This window comes from Caretta caretta, chromosome 9 (assembly GCF_965140235.1).
Source record: "Caretta caretta isolate rCarCar2 chromosome 9, rCarCar1.hap1, whole genome shotgun sequence".
NCBI lineage: Eukaryota > Metazoa > Chordata > Testudines > Cheloniidae > Caretta > Caretta caretta.
The window spans coordinates 50915503-50937852 of record NC_134214.1 but is presented as its reverse complement, the minus strand read 5'-3'; the positions used below and the strand labels follow the sequence as shown (position 1 = coordinate 50937852).

Here is a 22350-nt window from a genome sequence, read left to right as displayed (position 1 = left end):
TCACGTCGTTTCCCCAGATGCCTGGCTCCCCTGCTTCTGCATGTATTAGTGCAGGGCCTCACAGTGTGAGCTGGGAGTTGCACAGAGCAGCTGCCACAAGCTGAGAGAGCAAGTTAGCTAGCTGCCCCTGCAGTGACACCAGATCACTGGTCCCTGTCACCAGGTCTCTCCTTTCTCCATGGCCTGCAGCCTTCCTGCCCCCTTACCAGGGCTCTGGTTTGCTGTTCCAGTGGGGTGCTCCTGAGCGAGCGTCAGTTCTTTGCAAAGTCTTGGTCTAACTCTGCCGTCCTCCCCAGGTGCAGGGCGTGAGTCTCCGCTCCCTCTACAAGCGCTCAGCTGGCCGGGTCACCTTCACCATGGACCCGGTCAGGGACCTCCTCATTTGGGCTATTGTCCAGAGTCGCAAGGAGCTGGCTGAAATCATCTGGGCCCAGGTACGAGGACCCTTCCCAACAACTCCCCGAGGTCACTGTTAACAACAATAGAGTTGAACCCAGGTCCGTCAGTGCTGACCACCTGTGTCTGCCACATCACCCCTTGGACTCCCAGCTCCAGCAACACCGCTTCCCTCCTGTGCAAGTTTGGGGCCCATTGCTACTCATCCCACACTGTCGTCACCACCCCATGCTTGTGACCTAGTGCAGAAGGGCCGGGGTCTGTAGGGGAGGGCAGAATCAGCTGGGCTCATGCCTCCTTCTTGTAAGAGCAAGGGCAAAAGGCTGTCTCTGAACCCACCACCATCTGCAGCTTTGGCAGAGGCATGCCAGGATCACGTTGCCTCCATCAAACCAAGTAGCTGTCGGTCCCCGTTAGGACGAGGGGGACCCGTATCTTCCGGCGCTGGGTGGTTACAGCTCATCAGCTTGGGTCTGGCCAGGAAATTAATGTCCTGGGCCTAGACCTTTTCCACCCACAGTCCACAGGAGGGACAGCCAGGTTGTCCCATGATGCCCCATGAAAGCGAGCACAGAGCCGCACAGTGAGTTGGGGTGCTAGGACCCACAGGATATGTGCCCAGATGTCTCTCCAGTGGGCCCAGCGCCAGTGCAGGGAGTAATGGCAGCATGCGGCCGTGCCTGCTGCTCGGCACTGTGCCCAGGCTCTCTTGAGCTAGGCCAAGGCACAAGATAGCTCAGCTCGAGAACCCACAGCAGTGGAGGCCCTTACCTGAGAGCTGTAGCAAGGGCAAGTCTCGTACCCGGAGCAGCCACTAGAAGGGGACAGAGCGCCCCCCTCTCCCAGCCTGGGTTGTGTTACTAGTGCAGCAGCTGCATGTAGAACTGGCCAAGGCCATCAGGAACAGCGAGCTGTAGGCCTTAGGGAGAGATCCCTTCCCAGCAGGCAGCGTGGGTGGTGGTGCCATGTCCTGGGCCAGCTCAGGGTGCTCCCAGTTCCCTGGGCAGGAAGGGAGGAGGTGCTGGGATGCTCATGGACAGGGCAAGGGGTGTGGGGAGGGTTTCCTGTGCTGAAGAAGCTCTGGCCAGGAAAGAGCATCCCTTTAAACGACAAACCACTGCAGCATTCCCCAGCAATGGTCCAAAGACCTGGGCAGCTCTAGGGCATGGCAGCACCTGGCCCCAGTGTGGGGGGTACACTGCAGCCTCGGCAGGGGCTGGAATTACCTGTCTAGCCAGGAGCCCCATTTGCCATCACTTCCAGCCCTGCTTTGTAATGCTGGCCTTTCTCTGTGGCGCTCAGCCTGGGACTGCCCACTCCTCTCCCTCCAGCAGACACATGGGGCTCTACTGGCTTCCAGGATGGGAGTTCCCTGTTCTTGCTAATCTGTCCCCTGCTTTCTCAGAGCCAGGACTGCATTGCGGGGGCTCTGGCCTGCAGCAAGATCCTGAAGGAGCTGTCCAAGGAGGAGGACGACACGGACAGCATGGAGGAAATGCTGACCCTGGCAGAGGAGTATGAGCACCGAGCCATTGGTGAGCGTTGTTACCATATGCCATGCCCGCTCCACGCGGTGATCTGTTCCCCGCTAGTGGGGGGTCCTTTAGCTCAGGCAGCTGCAGCTCATGTATCTAGATCCAGAGATCCCAGGGTCAATCTCTGCTCCCAACAACTCACCAGCGACAACAGCGTCGCACTATCGGCCCCTCCTTCTGTCTGGAGCCACTGCTCTTTTTCCTGAGTCCGTTCCTGGTCCCTCCCTGGTTCCGACTGGTGTCAGGCACTGCCCCTCCCTCTGGCTGGGGACAATGGCTGGTGATTTCCGACGACAAATGTCGCTCCACAGTCCAGATGCCAGGCAGGGCAAGGTGGGATCTGGTGGGCCTTGACTATTCCAGTGCCATGTACTGGTGCCAGATACCCCTTGGCTAGGAGCGTTGGTACACAGAGGTGGATAGTTATTTCCTGGGCGTCTGCGACACAAAGCCATGCTTGGCTGGCTGGCCTTAGGGACATGGTGGGTGCTGTACCTGGACCAGGGTGTTTGGTACACACATATGGGGCTCGGGCCATTTGTTTGGAAAGTTGTTGCTTGGGGGCTGGGAAATGTGTCTGGTGCCGGGTAGGAGAGGCTGGAGCGGAGGCCACAGTGCAACATAATGGCTGGGCCTGTGAAGAGTGCTGGGCTCAGAGGTCAGCAGGAATCTGTTCAGAGCACAGCTGGACATGCCATGACAGAGTAGACTAACTCCAGAGATGGATCTCCAGCCTAGCAGGTGCACAAAGCCTGCATCTGAAGCTTGCGCCAACGCAGGGCCCTGAAAAGGACAGGAAGCTCTGGGGCCGGGCTGAATGGCGCTGCCTCTGGCCCCATCCCCAGGAACAGCCTGTCTCCTCCGCGGCGCAGGGCTCGATCCACGCTGGGCACTAGCCTCTCTTTGGCCCATTGCCCACGTGTGGCTCTGCTCTCTGCCCTGCTAGGCGTGTTCACAGAGTGTTACCGCAAGGACGAGGAGAGAGCCCAGAAGCTCCTTATCCGAGTCTCGGAAGCCTGGGGCAAAACCACCTGCTTACAGCTGGCGCTGGAGGCCAAGAACATGAATTTTGTGTCCCACGGAGGCATCCAGGTGTGTTTCCAGGCTGGGAGGAGGCACCCACCTCTTCCCTGTCCCATGCTAGGGCCCAGTATCCCGCTTCCTAGGTGTGGGGCTCAAAGGAGGGCACGCCACTGCCAGGGCTTTGTGTTGGCTCCCCCAGCACTGTCTCCCGCTGCCTGAGCTTGGCCAGGGGAGCATGTCTGGCAGCTCAGGCTCCACCAGATGTCCTGTTCCCATGGCACCCTGTTGCTCTGAGAGTGCCTGCACCCATTGCCTGCATCGATCCTGTGCCATGCTGCCTGGAAAGGGCAGAGCCCATGAACCTGTTCTCGAAGAGAGAGGGGACGTGCTGTGGCATATGGGCTCCCTGCACACCAGTGCTTCCCCACAGGAGCTCGCACACACTCTCAGATTGCCCTGAATGCCCCGCCCCGGCACTCACTGGCTGCCCACATTGTTTCATTGCCCGCAGTCCATTTCCTCTGCTCTTTGGTGGCCACTCACTGATCCTCGGCCACACGGGGTCCCTGTGCACCATCCAGACTAGTGAACTACTCAGCAAACCAACCTCTGCCAGCTTCCATCTGGCACAGCTGTGGGCAGGCCCTGGGTTGTTCACTGAGCCCTCTATGTGAGGGGTGTGGATCTGGCCAGGGGTGGGGTGGGACACGGCAACATTTCTGTTTGGGATCAGCAAGGCTGGAGCTAGGGGTGAAGGGGGCCAGCTCTGGGCTCCATATGAGCTTGATTTCCTTCCTCTGCCGCACCCAGGCCTTTCTGACCAAAGTCTGGTGGGGGAAGCTGTGCGTGGACAACGGGCTCTGGAGGGTGATCCTGTGCATGGTGTTCTTCCCCCTCATCTACACCAGCTTCATCACCTTCAGGTACCACCAGGGCTCCCAGGATGGAGCTGGCACGTGGCCCTGGCCCTAGCTGCCGTGCGCTGCTGGGAGTCGGACTGTAGGACTCGCATTCCCTGACTGCAGAGTGCTTGCTTCCCTCCTTTGCCTCTCCCCTGTGCCACTGCGGCATCCTCGGGCTGGCCACTGGTGTAAATAGTTCTCCCACTGCCATGGGTGGCGCGTGAACTGCCCATTCAGGGAGGCTAGCCCTGGCCCTGCCCCTTCTGCCTGCGGTCCCGCCCTCCACCACACCCTTCCCCTGCGAGAGCCCCCCACCATGGCCACCGCCCCCCCCCCCCCCCTCCCGCTGCAGCTCAAGGCTGCCTGAGCACCCCCAGCCCCAGAGTTCCGGGCAGGCTGGCTCAGCACCCACAGCCCCAGCATGCCAGGCAGGCTGCCCCAGTGCCAGGCAGCCCGAGCACTGGCCCCAGCTGCCTTGAGTCCTGGGCCACACGCCGGCCCACCCTAGCCCCAGCCCAGGCCAGGGGGAAGAGCGGGAAGCAGGAGGGGGTCTCAGGGTGGAGCGAGGGCAGGCCACACCTGGCTTTTTGGGGAGGCTCAGCCTCCTGTGGCCTGCAATACCCACCACCCATGCCCGCTGCCATCCCACACTGCACTGCTCGTGCCCCGGCAGCCTGGCTGATCTACTCCGTGGGAGAAATGGCCCAGCCCTTGGAGCTCACTGAGCACTGTTGTGCCAGCTAGCAGCAGCAATCCTGTCCTGCTGTCAGCTTCAGCCAGCTTACCCGGGAACGTGATCCCAGCCGGCCAGCACAGGCCTGTGGGCACTGGTGAACCTTGGGGGCAGCCAGGACACTCTGTCAGAGCTGGGCTCCTTCCTCGCAGCAGCTGCCCCAACATCTTCCTGGGCATGGCATTGCTTGGCCTAGCAAGCTGCGATGGGAGAATATGAGGGGTCTTAAAGCACAGTATAATGAGAGTAATAGCAGTCCTGGGCCAGGCAAACCTTCCCGTCCCCGAGGGGCTGGGGAGAGTCCCAGGGTTCCCTAGCTGCACTATAACTGCTCAGAGCAAGGCCTCTCCCGGTTGGTCCTACTCAGCTGCGTCCAGCTCCCCTCTAACAGCTGAGTCAGCTGTTCCTTCCTGCTTCCTTCCCCCATGCAGGGAGAAGAGGCTGCAGCCCATGAGCTGCCTGAGACGCACCCACGCCTTCTTCACGGCCCCCGTCGTCATCTTCCACCTGAACATCCTCTCCTACTTCAGCTTCCTCTGGCTCTTCGCCTACATCCTGATGATCGACTTCCAGGCGACGCCGTCCTGGCGGGAGTACATCATCTATTTTTGGCTCTTTTCCCTGGTGTGCGAGGAGACCCGCCAGGTACGGGGTGGGCTCAGCAAAGGCGTGGGGGGGCAGGGGAGATGGTGGTGATGCTGCAATCCAGGCTCTGCCGGGCCTCTCTCCCAGTCAGCGAGGGCTGCCCCCCCCAGGGTCTCTCGGAAGGGCAGCAGGCAGCAGCTGTTCCTGTTTTCTCACTGCTGTGTGTGCTCCCACAACAGTCCCATCACCTATGCCAGCCAAATGGTGCTGTCACACCTGTCAGTTGGCCACACACTCACTCGCGCGCTCTCACGTGCCACGCTCACAGGGTTCACGCCAGATGGGCCCTTCGGACCATCTAGTCTGGCAGGGCCGGCCTTAGGGAAATTGTCACCCTGGGTGAACTTGTATTTTGGCACCTCTGACCCCTGTGGATGCAGTGCCCTCCATCCCCTCTGGCTCCTGTGGGTGCCCCCCCGCCATTGCCCCTGGCCTCCACGTGCTCTCCAGACTCCCCAGTCCCCTGCGCCCCAACCCCTGCGCCCACATGGGGAAAGTGACCTGGATGCACAGAGCGGCTGGCATTGATGCTCGCCCCCCCCTTGAACGCTGCTTCTCCGCGCACCCCTCGGGGGCTGTGAGTGGGGAGTGACGTCAGGGGTTGTTCCCCACCTGGGCTGTGTAAAGGGAGGGCAGGAGAGCAGCAGCTCCTGATGCCTCACAGCACAGCCTGGGTGGGGAAAGTGACTTGGATGCAGGGAGCCCTGGCGTTGCTCCTCGCTCCCCGCCTTGCAGCCCCCTGGAACATGGGGAGGGCGAGCAGTATGTGTGTCACTGCTCCCCCCCATGTTCCTCTGATGGGAGGAAGCAGGGAGACATCTGGGCACCTCCCCCGAGCCGTGCTCCCCTGCCAGCCAGGAGCAGTTTCTGACACTACACTGGCAGCGCACACCTCTGCACTCCTGCACGGCACCCTCTGCACCATGGCGCCCCTGGGCAGTCACCCGGGTGGCCCACCTCTAAGGCTGGCCCTGTAGTCTGGCCTGCTGTACGTCATATACCAGAGAATTTCACCCAGCCACACCAGTGTCAAGCTCAGTCACTTGGGTCTGCACGCCTTTCGGGAAGATGTGCTTTAGTCAATCCGAGACAGCGAATCCACCACTTCCCATGGTAGTTTGTTCCCGCTTGGCCCTCTGGTGTTCTTCAGACATCATTCTGCCCTGGCAACTAATCTTCATTTAAAGTTACAGAAGTGCTCGGTGTTGGCAACACTTGGCTGTTTTATGTCCCGGCTGAAACCTCTGAAGAAGGTGGCAGAGCAGAAATATCAGCAGTACGGTCCGGTGCTTAGATGTCTTGGGCTAGCAAGCTGCGATGGGAAAAGATGAAGGGCCTGAAAGCACCATAGAATGAGAGGCAAGCTCCCTAAAGAGAGAAGCTCCCTAAAAGTGGCGGGGTCACCAGCACCCGAACCGTGGCCCTGCCTCCTGCACCCGCCCCTTCCCCCTGAGGCCCTGCCCCTTCTCCCCCGTCCTCGCATCACACCTTGCCCCAAGATCCCGCTCCTGCGCTGCCTCTTCCCCCGATACCTCTCCACCCCCTCACCCCCATCCCTCACCCTTTTGGCCAGTGTAAAGTGATGGGGCCATGGCCCCCTAGTCCCCCTCCCCCGATAAGAGTAACAGCAGCCCTAAACCAGAAAAAGCTGCCCCTCCTCAAGGGGCTGGGGAGAGTTTCCAGGGTTGGCACTGCAGCCCTAGCAGTCACCAGTGGCCACAGGCCTGCGCTGGCAGGCTGGGAGCACATACCCAGGTAAGCTGGCTGAAGGTGGCATGGGTTCACCCTCCCTGTTCAAAACATGGGCCTTAGTTCCAATATGAATCAGTCTGGCTTCTGCTTCCAGCCATTGGTTCTTGTTCTGCCTTTTCCCCAAGATTAAAGAGCTCTTTAGCACCAAATATTTTCTCCCATGCTTACTAGAAAGCATTGAGGGCATAGGCCTAATCCAAGTCGGGGGAGAAAATTTTGGTATCTCCGGCATTTCGTAGTCTGCCTCCACCTGTCGGCCCTATTTACCCTTCCAAATCCATGACATAGCGTGAGGGACTAACGGGTCCTTTGGCGATTTGTAGCGATTACAGAGAGAGTCACTGATTTTCTGGGCTGATTGAACTGGAGGGATAGTTCAGGAGACCCCAGTACCCACAGAGAAAGTTGGTGGCATTCCCAAGGTTTTGTTTGAACTGCTCTTGTGGATACTTTTGGGCTGAGTCAGGGGAAGGAGGAGAAGTGCCCAAGATACTGAGACCTTCTTAAATGAAGGCACTAAGGCTCAGTACTGAAATAAGGAACTGGCAGCTTTATGGACCCAGGGGTATCTCCCAACAGCCTGTCTCACTGTGCTTTGAGTCCCCTGTAAAACCAAGCGTGGATATATTGGGGTGGTTCCAAGAGACCTGATCAGGAGCCTGGGGGGGATCTTCTCAGCACATGTGTGGATGGAATATTGCATCTTCCCACAGAAACTGTCCCATAACTGTAGCATAGATGAGAAGATGGGAAGACAGGGATTGTTTCTGTGGGAAGAGCTGTCCTTGTGTGTTTGTCCCAGAGCTAAGGTGAACCCAAGATCTGTTCTGTAACCCCGTGGGACGACAAAGAGCCATCATCACCAGCAAGGATTCATAACTCACTGAGATGGAATCACAGAAAATGCTAGATCCTTAGCTGGTGTCGATAGCACAAGTGCCCCTGACTTCTAGAGAGGTGGTCTATGTGACTTGAGTGGAGCTATGAGCCAGCTGAGAATCTGGCCCACTTCTCACAGCTAAGCAGTCAAGCCATGTTAGAAAGTGGGTTAGCAGAGCTCCAAAGTGCTCCAAGATGTGATACTGGAGATTCATTGCCCTTTCGTTCCTCAGATCACTGAGAAATGATCTCAGGGTTTGGCCAAAAGGAAAACAGTAAGAATGAATCAGCCATGGGGGTGTATGCAAGGATCCTACCGGTCCCTTTGGAAATAACCGCAGTCAGATTCCCAGCCTCACTCCATTATACAAAAGAAGAGTTCTAGGTCAGCCTCTCAAATGCACTCGCAAATATTTTACAGGACATCTAAGAACAGAACCTGCCACCTTCTTCAGAGGTTTAGGCCGGAACATAAAACAGCTAAGTGCTGCCAACACCAAGCGCCTCAGTAACTTTAAATGAAGTTTGGTCACCGGGGTAGAATGATGTCTGAAGAACACCAGAGGGCCCAGTCTCAGGGATTGTTGAGTATTCTCTTGGTGCCAAAATCACCATGGCAGGGAAATTCATTATCAATTGAAGCCCACTCCCCCATTTCCTCCCACCCCCTTGAAATCCAGCTCAGATTCCTGTTGGGGACCCAGCGCCACAATTGCTGTCTCAAGTGCATAGAAGCAGCCTATGTTCTGTTTATTGACATACCGAAACCACTTCTTTTCCTAACAGCTGTTCTATGACCCCGATGGCTTTGGGTTACTGAAAATGGCTTCCTTGTACTTCAGTGATTTCTGGAATAAACTGGATGTTTGCGCCATCTTGATCTTTATAACAGGGTTGACCTGCCGGTGAGTACGTGGGATTCTGTAGGACGGTATAAAACTGCTTCTTTGCTGGAGCTGCTGGAAAACCAGGGAGGGGAATTTGCAAAAGAGGTGGTTGGAATTTTTTCAATGTAACATCTACATTCAAAATTGGGATGAAACTTTTCATGGAAACAGGGATCATTTTGTCCAGCTCCGCGCTGTCCCCAGGTGCTGTGTCACTCCGTCGGATAGGTTGTGTGCTGTATCTCTCTCTCTCAAATGGGACTCTCGGGGTAGACTTATTTGTTCCCCAGGAAAGCAGGCTGTGAATTTTTCTGTTATAAAAAGGCAGTAACATTGGTTAAGCCAATGCACTGATATGTCTTCCTTTCCCCTGTCTGTGTCAGATGGATCCCATCCACTTTATATCCAGGACGGATCATATTGTCTCTGGCTTTTATTATTTTCTGCTTGCGGCTGATGCATATTTTCACAGTCAGTAAAACTCTGGGGCCCAAGATCATCATAGTGAAGAGAATGGTAAGAGCTACTCCCCCCTGCAGATGGCATGATGTCAGTAGGAGCAGAGTGGGGCCTACATGTGATCCGGGTATCGGAGGTGTGCATGCCTTCGTTCTGGGAGAGGGTGTAATTCTCTGCACCTGATCTGTGGAGAGGAACCTTTTCACTCCTGCGTTGTCTCATGACTTTGCAGATGAAGGACGTCTTCTTCTTCCTCTTCCTCTTGGCTGTCTGGGTTGTGTCCTTTGGCGTAGCCAAGCAAGCTATCCTGATCCATAACGAGGAGCGTGTGGACTGGATCTTCCGGGGCGTCGTCTACCATTCCTACCTGACCATTTTTGGGCAGATCCCTTCCTACATCGATGGTACGGAACCCAGGGTTTCTCGCAGGCTCCTGGCTGGGCCATGAGATTTCCAAAGCCTTTGTTACAGTGCAGAGACACCCCTGTGCTGTTTTCGTATGGCTGAAACAGCTAGTCTCGTCCTGCCAGTGCGCAGGGGCTCCACGCAGCTCCGCGGCTTCCCAGCAGGAGTCCAGTAGCAGCTCGGCTCTGAGATTTTGACCCAGAACAGCAGGAAATGAGGCTCAGAGTGAAAGAATGAAATTGAAATAAAACATGAAAGACAGAGAGAGCGAGAAGGGCAGAGAGGAGTGAATCTGGGGCTGTGCCCAGAGCTGGTTTGCTGTGTCCTTTACCATGCACACCCTAGTTCAGACCAGCATCACAGAAGGACATGAGCCCCTTCCCTACTTTCACACCACTCTGAGGAAGGAATTTTGTAGAAATAAACACAACGGGCCAGCGCATACCTTCCGGGACACCTGCTTGATGCAGAGGCAACTCCCTCAAAGTCAATGGGCCAGATCGCGAGCTGGTATCAATTGGTCTAGGCCCACTGAAGCCAGTGGATCATTACACCCATCAAACTGATGTCATGGAGTGGAGACTTGGGCTCAGTGCTTGTGTCGGAGAGGGTGGCATGAGGGGTCACCAGAGACAGGAGAAACTAAAACTAAAGTGACCCTAAGAGCCTGATCCTGTGAGATGCTGAGCTCTCTCAGCTCTTGTTGCTGTCAGAGCATTGAGGGTGCTCAGCATCTTTAAGGATCAGGACCAACAGCAGCAGGGACCCTTGCCTGACTCTCCCAGCATTCTCCACTTCCTTCACAAATGCATCCCAAATAGTGTCTCCACCCACAGCTCTGCTGGCATGGGTGTGGTGGTGCCATTCATTAGTCATGCAGTCACATGACCATCACTGGTTTCCATGGAAATATTTGCGACTCCTGAAGGGGTTGCACATTTGCAGGGGAAGTGCCGGGTTTGCTATTAGTCATGTCTCTCCTCTTAAAGAGTTACTCTGACCCAGTCAGGCAGCAGAAACAACACCATGTGGCCAATCGCATGCTGTAAATGACAGCTAGAATAAAGCAGTGGGAGCCAGTCTGAGGATGGGAACTATGATTCCAAACGTACATGCACATGCAAAGGACAGTCTCCGGAATCGGGAATCCGGTGTGAATGACTCACCATTCTGAGAGAGGCCTGAATTCCACTCATTGCCGGGTCAGCTCAACGCTGTTCTCCCAAGTCTAGTGGGTAACTCATCACTGATGAGTGACTGCACCTGGCAGCCTCGGGAGCGGAGCAGAGAAAAAAGCTCCAGCCGCTTTCCTACCCATGAGTAGCTGCTAAGAAACAACCAGTCAGTTACAAGCGTCTCTTGCTCCAGCGTCCTAGAGGCAGCTGGGTGCAGCTGCGCCATGCAGGGACTGAGTTTGAGTTCCCTACGGAACTCCCTGGCCTGGACGGGCAGGAACAAACTAGTGTTTGCTATTAAGATGGCTGCTATTAAGCCAGTCTGTTTAAGGTGGGCTGCTGGGTCCATGCAGAGCTGCCCAGAACAGCAGCATGTAACACACAGCTGGGACAATGACAGAGCCTGCCAATGTGAAACTCTGGTCTCTTCTCTCGCAGGGGTGAACTTCAATCTGGATCAGTGCAGCCCGAATGGAACAGACCCCTACAAGCCCAAGTGCCCCGAGAGCAATAAGGATAAGCGGCCTGTCTTCCCCGAATGGCTGACAGTCATCTTGCTCTGCCTGTATCTGCTCTTCACAAACATTCTCCTCCTCAACCTGCTCATCGCCATGTTCAAGTGAGTCCGACCCAGCACCGCCACCCCCTGCTCACTGCACCTCTGGGGGGCCATCGGGCGAAGAAAGGGTGAATTAATGCTATAGTAAATGGGGGGGGTTTGCTCAGTGCTGGAGTAAATGGGTGTGAGGGGGACAGCATGCCAGGCATACCACTGCTCGGGGGCAAGCAGTATAGGGGCTTCAGCAGCGAGGCATTGCAGGCGCTAGCCCGGGTGGGTTCCAGGAACTGCTCAGACACACGGCTCAAGGCACTTGTCTATGTGGAGGGGGGTGGATTGGGGCCCCAAGTGCCCTGACCTGCCTGGGGGGTGGATGGACGGTCCCAGCTGCACTGGCGTTCCTGGGGAGGTGGATTGGGGATTCCCAGGTGCTCTGACCTGTCTGGGGGGTGGATTGGGGGCGCCAGGTGACCTGACCTGCCTGGGGGTGTGTGGATTGGGGGTCGTGGGTGCCCTGACCAGCTTGAGAGGTGAATGTGGGGTCCCAGCTGCACTGGCCAGCACGCAGGCTAGCTCCCGGGCACACTGGCTCAGATGTCAGGTGACCTGCTCTAGATGCAAGCCTGAGGTACCAGCCAAAAGCCTGAGGAACCTGGTGCTGGTGAACTGGTTGGGTGCTGTGGTGCAGACACATTGGCAGGCCCCCAGGCAAGGGTCCACCTGCCCCTCCTTTGGGAGCCCGTCCACCCCTCTGTGCTGGGGCCAACCCCTGTGCTCTGCAGAGCAGCAGGAAGGGAGGCCAGGAATGAAAGGAAAATCAAGGCTGGAAGCCAGCGAGAAGGGCAGAGCGCTGTGCCTGGGGCGGTGCCCAGTGCCGGCTTGCAGAGCCCCTGCCTGGCACTAGCTGGTATGAGCATAGCTAACCCCTCGCCCCCTGGGCCCTCCTCCCAGCTACACGTTCCAGCAAGTGCAGGAGCACACCGACCAGATCTGGAAGTTCCAGCGGCACGACCTGATTGAGGAATATCACGGCCGGCCTGCTGCTCCCCCGCCCTTCATCCTCTTCAACCACCTGCAGCTCTTCATCAAGAGGGTCCTGCTCCGGCAGCCAGCGAAGCGGCACAAACAACTCAGTAAGGAGCTCCTTCCCAGGCCAGACCAGGCCAGGCTGGGCGTGACACGGTGGGGCCTCGCCTCCGCTAGGCTGGGCCAGGGCGACGGTGCATCGCGGGCCACAGGGGTTTGCAGCATTGCAATGCCATGGCTCAAAGGGCCGTGGGGAAGTGATGACGTTCTCCAGGCCTGACTGGGATCTGGAGGAGACATAGTACCACTGGGGTCTGAGTGGCCTGGAGTAGGGCCTGGGTCTGAGGGACCTGGGGGTTCTCCTCTGGTGCTCAGCTCTTCGGTTTCTCCTGCAGAAGAAAAGCTGGAGAAGAACGAGGAAGTGGCCCTTCTTTCCTGGGAGACGTACCTGAAGGAGAACTACCTGCAGCACCAGCAGAGCCAGGAGAAGCAGAACATGGAGCAAAATATCCGAGACGTCGTGCAGAGGTACCGGCCCATCTCGCCCGCGTTCCCCTAGGAAAGACCCGTGGGTGTCAGTGCTCTCTGCCGTCACGAAGGGAGCTCTGAGTGGAGAGCCTTGGGCGGCTATCCCCAGGGCCCCCTTCCTAGTCCCCCTGAAGCCGGTGAGAAAAACAACCACGTCTACATGCATATCTCTCCTACTTAAAGCCCCGGCATCCCAGGCAGGCCTGGCTTCTTCACACGACCCAGCAGGGGCTGTCTCAGTCTGGCGCCCCCAAACAGCTACTCCCCTCTCTTGAGAGAGAGGCCCCCTTTTTAGACCCCACTATAGTTCTTTGGCTCTCCAGTGTTCCTGGGCCTTCCCCGTCCTGGCGTTGTCCCTTAACAGCCCTTAAGTGTTTGTGAAGAAGTGGCTTATCCTTTTCTGCTTGTTTCTCCTGACAGCCCCCATTAAACTAAACTCAAGCAGTTTTCACGGTAACATGCCAACAACCAGGTTGACACAGAGTATTCGTGCATTATTACCAACCCATCGCACCCTGCCCCCAGCGCATGGAGCTGTGATAGCCCTGGGGCATTCCCATCCAGTGCTTCCGGCTCAGGTGTGACAGAATCTGTGCAGGGACTCATCGCACTGCTGGGACTATAGATCAGCAATACTTTGTTTCCCTTTCGCAGCCTCTTTCCTTATAACCCAGCTGTTTCGCTCCCATTCCCATTGCCCCCAGCACGCTAACAGGCTGCTGGAGCTCCCTCCAGAACCTGTCTCCTCATGTCCAGAGGGTACGTTTGGAGTGTCAAAGAGCAGTTTGGACCTGGAGGCTCCATGAAGAGCCCTGTTCACTCTATCAGTTACTTCTGGCATAATGGCTCCTGGACAGTCCTGGGCTGGCACAGGTGTCAATGAGAGCAGGATGTGGCCCATTCTCTGCAGGGCTATAGGCATAGGCGCCAACTTCTCCTGGTGCCGGTGGGTGCTTGACCCCACCCAGCCCCTGGCCCCTCCCCAACTCCACCCCTGCTCCCCATTCCAACCCCTTCCCAAAAGTTCCTGCCCCAACTTTGCCCCCTCCCTGCCCCTATTGGACTCATTCCCCAAATCCCCGCCCCGGCCCTGCCTTTTCCCCGCCTCCTCCCCTGAGTGCGCCGTGTTCCCGCTTCTCCCCGCTCCCTCCCAGAGCTCGTTATGTCGCGAAACAGCTGTTTTATGGCAGCAAGAGCTGGGAGAAGTGGGGAAGCGGCGTGCTCGGGGAGGAGGCAGAGGTGAGGTGAGGTGAGCTGGAGTGGGGGGCCGGGGCGGGGAGCTTGGCTGCCGGTGGGTGCAGAGCACCCACCAATTTTTCCCCGTGGGTGTTCCAGCCCTGGAGCGCCCACGGAGTCAGCGCCTATGGCTGTAGGGCCATGCTAAGCCTGCTGTCTGCTGTGGCAGAGCCACTGGCAGGGGAGATGGTGGGTTGTGGGTGAGACACGCAATGCAGCTTGTGAGGAGATTTAGTGCACACGAAAGTTGCCTGGTGGCATTGGGCAGAGCCAAGTAGAAGGCAGGTAGGTGTGTGCCAGCCCTTGCCCAGGCCACATTGCACCTCGGGGTGAGCTTGCAGGATACTGTGGCCTCCACTGTCTATGTGATCTGCAGAAATGGGACTCAGGGGCAAACCAAAGGCTACAGCTCTAGCCAGATGCAGCAGCGAGCGAGCAGGGCCTGAGCAGCAGTTATGCATGGCTGGTGGTGTGTCATTCACGTGTGCTGAACCTCTCACTTAGTATGGGCCAGACTGGCCCTGCTGCCAACGCAAAGAAGGCAAGGAGCTGGCCCACCTCCATGCACTCTGCACCAGCCTGTGCACATGGGCAGGGAGGAGCAGCCCCCAGCATGGCTGCTGAGGAGCGGGCCTCTCTGCCTTGCCAAGGGATGTGCCACGTGCACACTCAGCTGTGCTCCAGGGAGCGGGGGACACTGAGGCACAACCCTCCGCAGAGCTGCCCCGGGGCAGTTCCATCCTGCCTCCTCTCAGAGCTGGGTCTGACCAGCATCCACCAGGGACGATGAACAGTGAGGGGCACTGGGAATGCAAAGGCAGGAATTCGGCACTTTGAGCTGGCAGGCTGCGTGAGGGGCAGGAGGTCTGTGGGCAGCGCTGTGTGAAGGCACGCAGGCTGCCCTGACCCTGGAGCAGTGCCTCGCTGGCTGTATGTCGCTGCGTGGGACGCCTGCTCAGCGCCTCGTTCCCCAAGGCCCCTGTCTCCTCTCACCCGCTCACAGGGTGGATGTGTTGGCGGAGTTGCTGGATTTGGATCAGGTGAAGAGGACCGGACTGGTGGAGCAGAGGCTGACTGGTCTGGAAGAGCAGGTGAGACAGAGCTCGAGGCGCGTGGAGAGGACAGATGTTGTCACAGATGGCCTTGCGTGGAGTGGGTGACATTTGGGATTGGGAGGGGGGACTGGGCTGGGGCCTGGGCAGCCAGCCATGTTCAGGAACGGGAGGTCATGGGGGAGGGAGGCCCAGGGAGTGGGTCAGAGGCTGGGGAGTGGGTTGTACTCAGGATCAGGCAGCCAAGACATCTCATCCAAGCTACTCTGGGAAAACTTGCGCTATTTGAGGGGCAATATAGTCCCATCCCACCGCTGAGCCTCCGCTCCTCTTCCATTTGAGTCCCTTCAGCAGAGGAAGCCCAGCAGAACTGGGCACTGATTTCAGTCCCAAGGTCAGAGGAATTACACGGAGGGTTACACCCCCTGAGACCGTCTCCTGCGAGGGGCGCTCCAACCACTGTCCTGACAAAGCGGGGCAACGCCCCTTCTGGCTCTCACAATCACAGTAAAATTGAACTAAACCGAAACCCAACCACATCCCTGAGCCTGGAAATGGGGTATCCACACCCGCCCCTCTCTCCCCACCTCCCCCGCCCATGTCCGAGCTGGGCCCTGGGTGGGAGCTCTGGGAGGTGGCTTTCCCTGACGGTCTGCTCTGCTCTGGATAGATGTCCCAGACTGCCAAGACCCTGGCCTGGATCGTGCGGGCCCTGCGTGGGAATGGATTTGGTTCAGAGGAGGACGCACCCACCGTGGGTAAGTCCAGCCAGTCTCTGACTGACAGCATGTGAGAGGAAAGACCAGCCTTTGTCTTCTAGGACCCATTTCTCCTCTCGCTTCTCCAGGGTTCCCACCAGCGTCACTCCGCTGGCTCCAGCGCAGGCCTGATTGGCGCCAGTGCAGCTGCCAGGCCTGAGAGCAGGACAGGGCAAGGGGCTCCTAGGTGAGCTGGGTAGCAGGCCCTGCCCCATTGCAGAAGGAGCACAGAGAGTCTTGGATGCCCTGAGCTGGGGGAAGGGAGGAGGGGTTGCGCCTGTTCCCATGGCAGGCAGGGGGCATTGTGCCCAGGCTGGGAGGCTCGCTGCCAGCTTCCGCATACCCCGTGTGGGTTGTGCCGTGGCGGCTGGATGCTACACAGCGCAGCAGGCTCCTACTAATTCCCCTCCCTGCCTCCAGCCCCACTGTATTGGAGATTGTCCTTCCCACCCCTTCCCCAGCAGCTTCCCACCTCCACTTGCCCCACAGCTCCCTCCCATGCTGGATTCCTTCTCCGGGCCCTCGGGGTCCATGCAGGGAGAGCAGGGCTGTGGGACGGGAAGGTGGCAGGGGCATATGTGTAACTGTGCTGGGGAAGAGAGGGGAGGCAGACTCACTTCTATGGGGGCAATGCAACAAATAGCAAGTTCTAGGCCGAAATCTTCAATAGTCAGTGTCCTGTGCAGACAATGCCCGCCACTTGGGGGCGGCCAGGGGCACAGGGCCTGAAGCCTACTGGACCCAGCAGGAGACTGTCCAGTGATCCCAGTGGGCTTTGGGTCAGGCCCAGAGAGTGGTGAAGGAAAGCCGTTCTTATGGGGAAACCCAGCTAACCCTGGCTGCAGGCAGCAGGAACTCCATTGCTTTCACCCTAACCCTTCTCAGAGGTCACGTTCCTCTGCTCCATGGGGGTCTCAGCTCTTTTGTGTTTGTCTCCCAGTCCCCAGCAAAGCCCCAGAGCTGAAGGAATACGGCTTGGAGGAGAAGCCCGAGGAGACGATGGCTCTGTACCATGTGAGCGCCCGCAACCTCCTCTATCCCAGCTCCTCCACAGTCCGTTTCCCAGTGCCGGACGAGAAGGTGCCCTGGGAGGTAGGAGAGCGCCACTGTAGAGAGCAGGGCCTGTGGCTGGGAGATCTGCCCGGAGCAGAGGGGCCGTAGCCTGTGATGCTTGGGGCATGTTGATGGAAGCAGGCAGGGCCAGTGGGCAGAGCACTGAGCCAGGAGCCAGGAACCCCTGCCCCCCGGCTCTGACGCTGCCTCACTCAGTGACCCTAGGCCCAAGATGTCAAGCGTGGGGGCCTCCAGCCATGGTTCGACCTGGAGCCACGTGGCCTGGGGAGGGGAGGGAGCTCAGCAGCTCAGTGCAGCAGGCCGAGGGGAGTACGGACCTACCTGCGGAATTAAACCCTGCACCTTGGGCACTTCCCACTGAGAATGCTGGGCCTCCCCTTGTTGTGCCTGTGCTGACCTGAGTCCCGTTTCCAGCAGAGAGTTGGGCACTCATTGCAGGTCAGTGGGAAGTGTATCCCTCGGAGGGTAGTTCCTCTGGGCCACCTTGGGGTCCGCCAGCTCTCTGGAGGGGGCTATGCCGTCCTGGAGCCGCTGGCGGAAGGGCTGTGCCCCTGGGCCAGAGGGATGCATGTGAAGTGGTTTGTGTGCTCTGCAGGTGGAGTTCCAGATCTATGACCCTCCCTTCTACGTGGCAGACAGGAAGGAGATTGCTGCGTGCGATCCTCTCAGAGAGTGAGTGTGGGATCAGGTAGTCTCTCTCTCTCTCTCTCATATTCTGTCAACCCCCGACCTCTCTTCCAGCCCCCGGCTTTTGTGTATCCATCTCCTCCACTGGCTGGCTGTCTCTGCCCAGCCCTGGCTCTCTCCAGCCAGCTGGCTCCGCCGGTGTTTGTGGCTGCTGGCCAGCACCGTGCATGCTGAAGAGGACAGGGGCTCTGTTCTGTCTTCCAGCTCCCTGGAGGCTCTTTCGAAGATAAACTACAATGCGATGGATGGACTGATCAACCGGCAGAGCTTCCACGGCACGTATACCATCCAGAACAGGCTGCCACTGTGAGTGAGCCGGGCGGGGGGTTTCTCACACAAACACTGCCCAAGCAAACTGGCTCTGTTGCCTCGGCGCTTTGGCTCCGGCTCAGTGGTACCATGTCTCCCAGGGGCAGGGAGGAAGAGGGCAGCCCAACGTCAGGCCAGTCACAAGCCCGATGTGCTCCCTGCGGTCTTACAGTGCAGTGTAGTGACTCAGATCTCATGGGCAGCGTGTGGACACCCCCTTTGGGGAGCCTAGCCCCCAGCCCTGCCCCTTCTGCCCAAGGCCCCGCCCCCTCACCCACAGGAGCCCTGAGCTCCCCTCCCCCTCACGGCCAGAGGAGCCCCAGCCGAACCACTCAGACCCCCAGGCTGCGGCTGGCCCGAGCACCAGCCCAACCCCTGGGCCGCCAGCCAGCCCGAGCCACCCTGGCCACTGGCCAGCCTAAGTTTCCCTGGCCACCGGCTGTCCTAGTCTGCCAGCTGGCCCAAGCCGCCGGCTGGCTGAGCCCTGGCTCCAGACTGCTGCCCAAGCTGAGGCCCTGCCGGCTTCGGGGGAGAGGGGAAGCGAGGGCGGGGCTTCCGAGCGGAGCGTGGGCAGGGCCACGGCCTAGGTTTGGGGAGAGCTGGCATATTATACCTGCCGCCCATGTCTGATCTTAACGCAGAAGGAGGCCTGGTGCAGCAGTGGGTTGCTCACTTGTGATCAGAGTGGTTAGTTCTCCACTCGCACTGTCTGGGATCACTCCATTAAATCCAGGGGAGTTGTTCCTGACATACACCCACAGGTGGGAGGCGGAATCAGGTCCCTAATCTCCATCAGCATCTCCCTCAGATTAGCAGCAAGAGGGGCTGCTACCTGCCCCATGTTATGTGAACCTGAGCAGTGCTTGGAAAACACAAGGAAGCTCAGGAGGTGCCCAGCTCCACTCACCAGGTCTTGGGTTTCCTGAAACAGCCTGAAATGTTGCAGCTGCCCTGCCTGACTCCCCCACTCCTTTCCAATCTGCCCAGCAGTTTCAAGGGAAGAGGCAAGCTGTTCACTTGGGGGTGGGGAAAGGGAAAGAAACCCTAACGTGTCAAAGCAAGTTCTACAGGGGCAAACATTTCTACCCAACTTCACTCTGCAAACTTCTCTCCATGGACGGGGACCAGGCTGTGTGTCTGATGGTGCCTCTGGCACTGTGGAAAATAGTGCCCTTGATCCTAAACCAACCAAAGCTCCATGCAGTTGTCACCTAGAAGCCTCATGACAAAGCAAAATGGCAATGGCTGATGGCTCCCGGATGGTGAACAAGAACCAAGAGACATGGCCCTTTCTACCCTGGTGGAAGCATTCCCACCTTCCAATGCACCCCCCACTGCTCTGGGTAACCCCACTGTGCACTCGTAACTAGAAGCCACCATAACGTCTCCCATCCTGGTGAAGACATCTGGAATGTTTGTTTACGTTCATTTCCTGAAATTGGGTTGAGCAATTATCCTTTGATGATCGGAATTTTCCAAAGCTCTAAAAAGCGAAAATGGGAGTGGAAATGTGTATTCCTCCAGTGCTGTGCTGAAACATTTCCAGTGCCTTTGTTGTTTGAACAAACACAGCGTCACCCCATGGCATTGGCTGTTGAGTTCCATGAGCGACGGCGTGATTGAACAAGCCAATAATCCTGGCGAAGGGATACCAACGCCTCTCTGGCTCTTTCTGTGCTAGGAATCCTATGGGCAGGACGGGGTTACGAGGCCGAGGAAGCCTACGCTGCTTTGGACCGAACCATGCACTGCACCCCATAGTGACGCGGTGAGTACAGCAAGTAAGATCTCGGCTTGCACGTCTGGACACCGTTCTACTGGCATGTGGCAGTTCCTTGACTAGAGCAGCACCCTCGACTGGCTGAGCTAGGAACATTACATCTGTAACACACGGGGCAGAGGCCTCTGTCGTACAGAAGGAAATGTATTGCTAAAACAATTCCCGTTCTTTGTTTTAAATAAAGAACAGCCTGTTCTTATTTCATAGACCATGGTGCTATTGTGTAGCAATTGGATCTTTGATAATCTTCTGTTATTGCTTAGCACTTACAGTAAACACCACTTAACTCTTTCAAAGCACTTTACAGTCATTAGCTAACTGATGCTCACTGCACTCTTATAGGTAAGTATTAGATCCCCCCAGTGGGTAAATGACTAGCCCAAGGCCACGTGATGAATTGGGAGCAGAGAAAGGATTAGACTTCAAATGTCCCTGGTGTCTGTCTGGCTCCACAACCACGCTTAACCTCTTATCTCAGGAGCCGTGCTTTCCTCTTGTTATCCTGCAAACAGGGCTGGGGGATCTTGGGAAACTGGCTTGTTTTCTAACAGATGTAAAAGCTAAGAGCGTGTAATCTCTTTGATGATGTTCGTGAGAGCTCGGGGTCTCCAGCAAAGTCCATCACCGCCCTCCCTGAGCACTGAAACTGATCTTCACTGCCACGCCACGGGGAGGTACGGGAGGAGCCAGCTCCCCGGGCAGCATGACACATTTCTCTTTTGTAGCTGGAGAAGGAATATGGATGGATCCATTTATAGAAAGAGCCTAAAGAAAATGCTGGAGGTCTTAGTTGTCAAGTCTCCTGTATCAGATCACTGGGCTCTGCCAGGGGTAAGTGCTAAGGAGCCCATCGACCTGACCTAGCTTTGAAAGGCTCAGAAAACGTAGGCAGATCAGTCAGTGCAGAGAGACGTTATTGGCATCACAAGCTACACCCATGTTACCAAAACGTAAAACATAGGCCCTGTGGGTCTCTGCAGGAGGGAGATACAATCTGCCCCCAGCTGGGATTCAGGGCATCTTATCCCCCATGCCCAGAGGTCTCATAATTCTGCCAGAACAGCCCAGTTGTCCATCTGGCTGTAGTCTGTCCAGTGCAGGATGCACCTTATAACGCAATACAGTACTACAAGTGGCATTTCATTGTCCCCCGGCCCAGCAGGTGATTAATAGTCCGTATCATTTTCCTCCTTGCTAGTTTAACAGTCAGTTCTGACTCAGGAGTGTCTGCTCAAAGCCTGGCCTCAGAATCACCATGTGGCAGTAAGTTCCAGAGGTGAATTAAGTTATGTGCAAAACCATATTTCCATGCACACCTGAGGAGTTTCTGCCATGGGCATCCCTTCACTCCTTGCCCAGAGCAGACAGTGGGATGCTCCATGCTTGTCCCCCCATCTGGGGCAGTGCATGGTTTGGGAACTCCTGCTTCCTTAGTAGCAAGCATTGGGCCTGCTCTCTTTGTTGTAGTCAGGGAGGAGTCCCAGCTGTCTGTTCAGACAGTGCCCTGTTGTGATGGTCTGGTTCTGTGCAGGGGTCACTGGAGCCAGGGGAATCGCTGCCATTGAAGCTGAAGAGGGTCCTGAGGAGGGAGTTCTGGCCACAGTTCCAGAACCTGCTGAACCAAGGTGCAGAGGTATGCTGGGCACGCCGCATGGCACCATGCTGAGGAAGCAGGACAAGAATCAGACACCCATTCCCATGATGATAACATGCCAATTCCTTCCATGCAGGACAGAGTGGCCCCCAGAATGAGCCTGGGCTGCAGATCTGTGTACATGACCCTGGTGTGGTCTGCGGAAGTGAGGACGGAGGAATGGTAGAACAGGCCAGGATTGTCCTGCAGGGCACAACAACCACTGCATGGGACTTGCTGTGGTTAAGCAGAGCTCCCAGGCAATGTGCCAGAGTTCCCTTGGGACACCTCTGGCTGCAGGACCGTCCCATGAGAGGGATGCTGTATGTGAAAGCAGGACTTTCCCACAGCCCACACTCTGTCACAGTTCCTTACAAGTGGGCGGGGCCACCAGTACCCAAACCCTGTCCCTGTCCCCCTGCTGCCCCTTCTCCCAGAAGCCCCGCCCCTGCACCACCCCTACTCCTAGAGGCCCCACCCTCGCACCACCCCTTCCCTGAGGCCCCACCCCCATGCCTTCTCTTCCCCCCAACAGCCCGCCTCCCACTCACTCCTCTCCACGCCCTCCCCTTCTCGCTCGCCCTTATGGCAGGTAAAAAGTGGGGGGGGCATGGCCCCCCCGTTCCAGCACTCCTGAGCCAGGTCACAGCTGACCTTCTGCTAGCACACTGAAACCCAAGGGGAACCCTTCCCAGCTGCCTCCTCTGTCCCTCAGGTATACAAAGGCTACGTCGATGACCCCAGGAACATGGACAATGCCTGGATCGAGACAGTGGCCATCAACGTGCACTTTGAAGATGAGAACGACGTGCAGATGAAGCAGCTGAACTCGGTAAATGCCTTTTGCCTTCTGTCTCACAAAGCACTAGCTTCCGTACAGAAAGGCCTCGCCCCCAGGACAGGGCTGAGCAGGCGTT

The 22350-nt window shown here is 57.4% G+C and overlaps 1 protein-coding gene across 6 annotated transcripts in view; it reads left to right on the top strand.

Annotated features, from left to right (window-relative positions):
- TRPM2 (transient receptor potential cation channel subfamily M member 2) overlaps positions 1–22350 on the top strand; it is a 59673-nt gene that overhangs the window by 30706 nt on the left and 6617 nt on the right. For 3 of the 6 annotated variants that reach the window (XM_075132290.1, XM_075132289.1, XM_048864699.2), the window contains exons 13-32: positions 297–434; positions 1802–1931; positions 2878–3023; positions 3765–3877; positions 5021–5234; positions 8652–8770; positions 9136–9268; positions 9444–9615; positions 11230–11410; positions 12302–12483; positions 12772–12904; positions 15144–15231; positions 15863–15950; positions 16891–17042; positions 17620–17696; positions 17916–18017; positions 19702–19788; positions 20526–20631; positions 21332–21433; positions 22149–22265. In XM_075132290.1, the coding sequence (XP_074988391.1) occupies positions 297–434; positions 1802–1931; positions 2878–3023; positions 3765–3877; positions 5021–5234; positions 8652–8770; positions 9136–9268; positions 9444–9615; positions 11230–11410; positions 12302–12483; positions 12772–12904; positions 15144–15231; positions 15863–15950; positions 16891–17042; positions 17620–17696; positions 17916–18017; positions 19702–19788; positions 20526–20631; positions 21332–21433; positions 22149–22265 (2580 nt within the window). The other 3 variants (XM_075132291.1, XM_048864700.2, XM_048864701.2) reach the window with 3 other exon arrangements.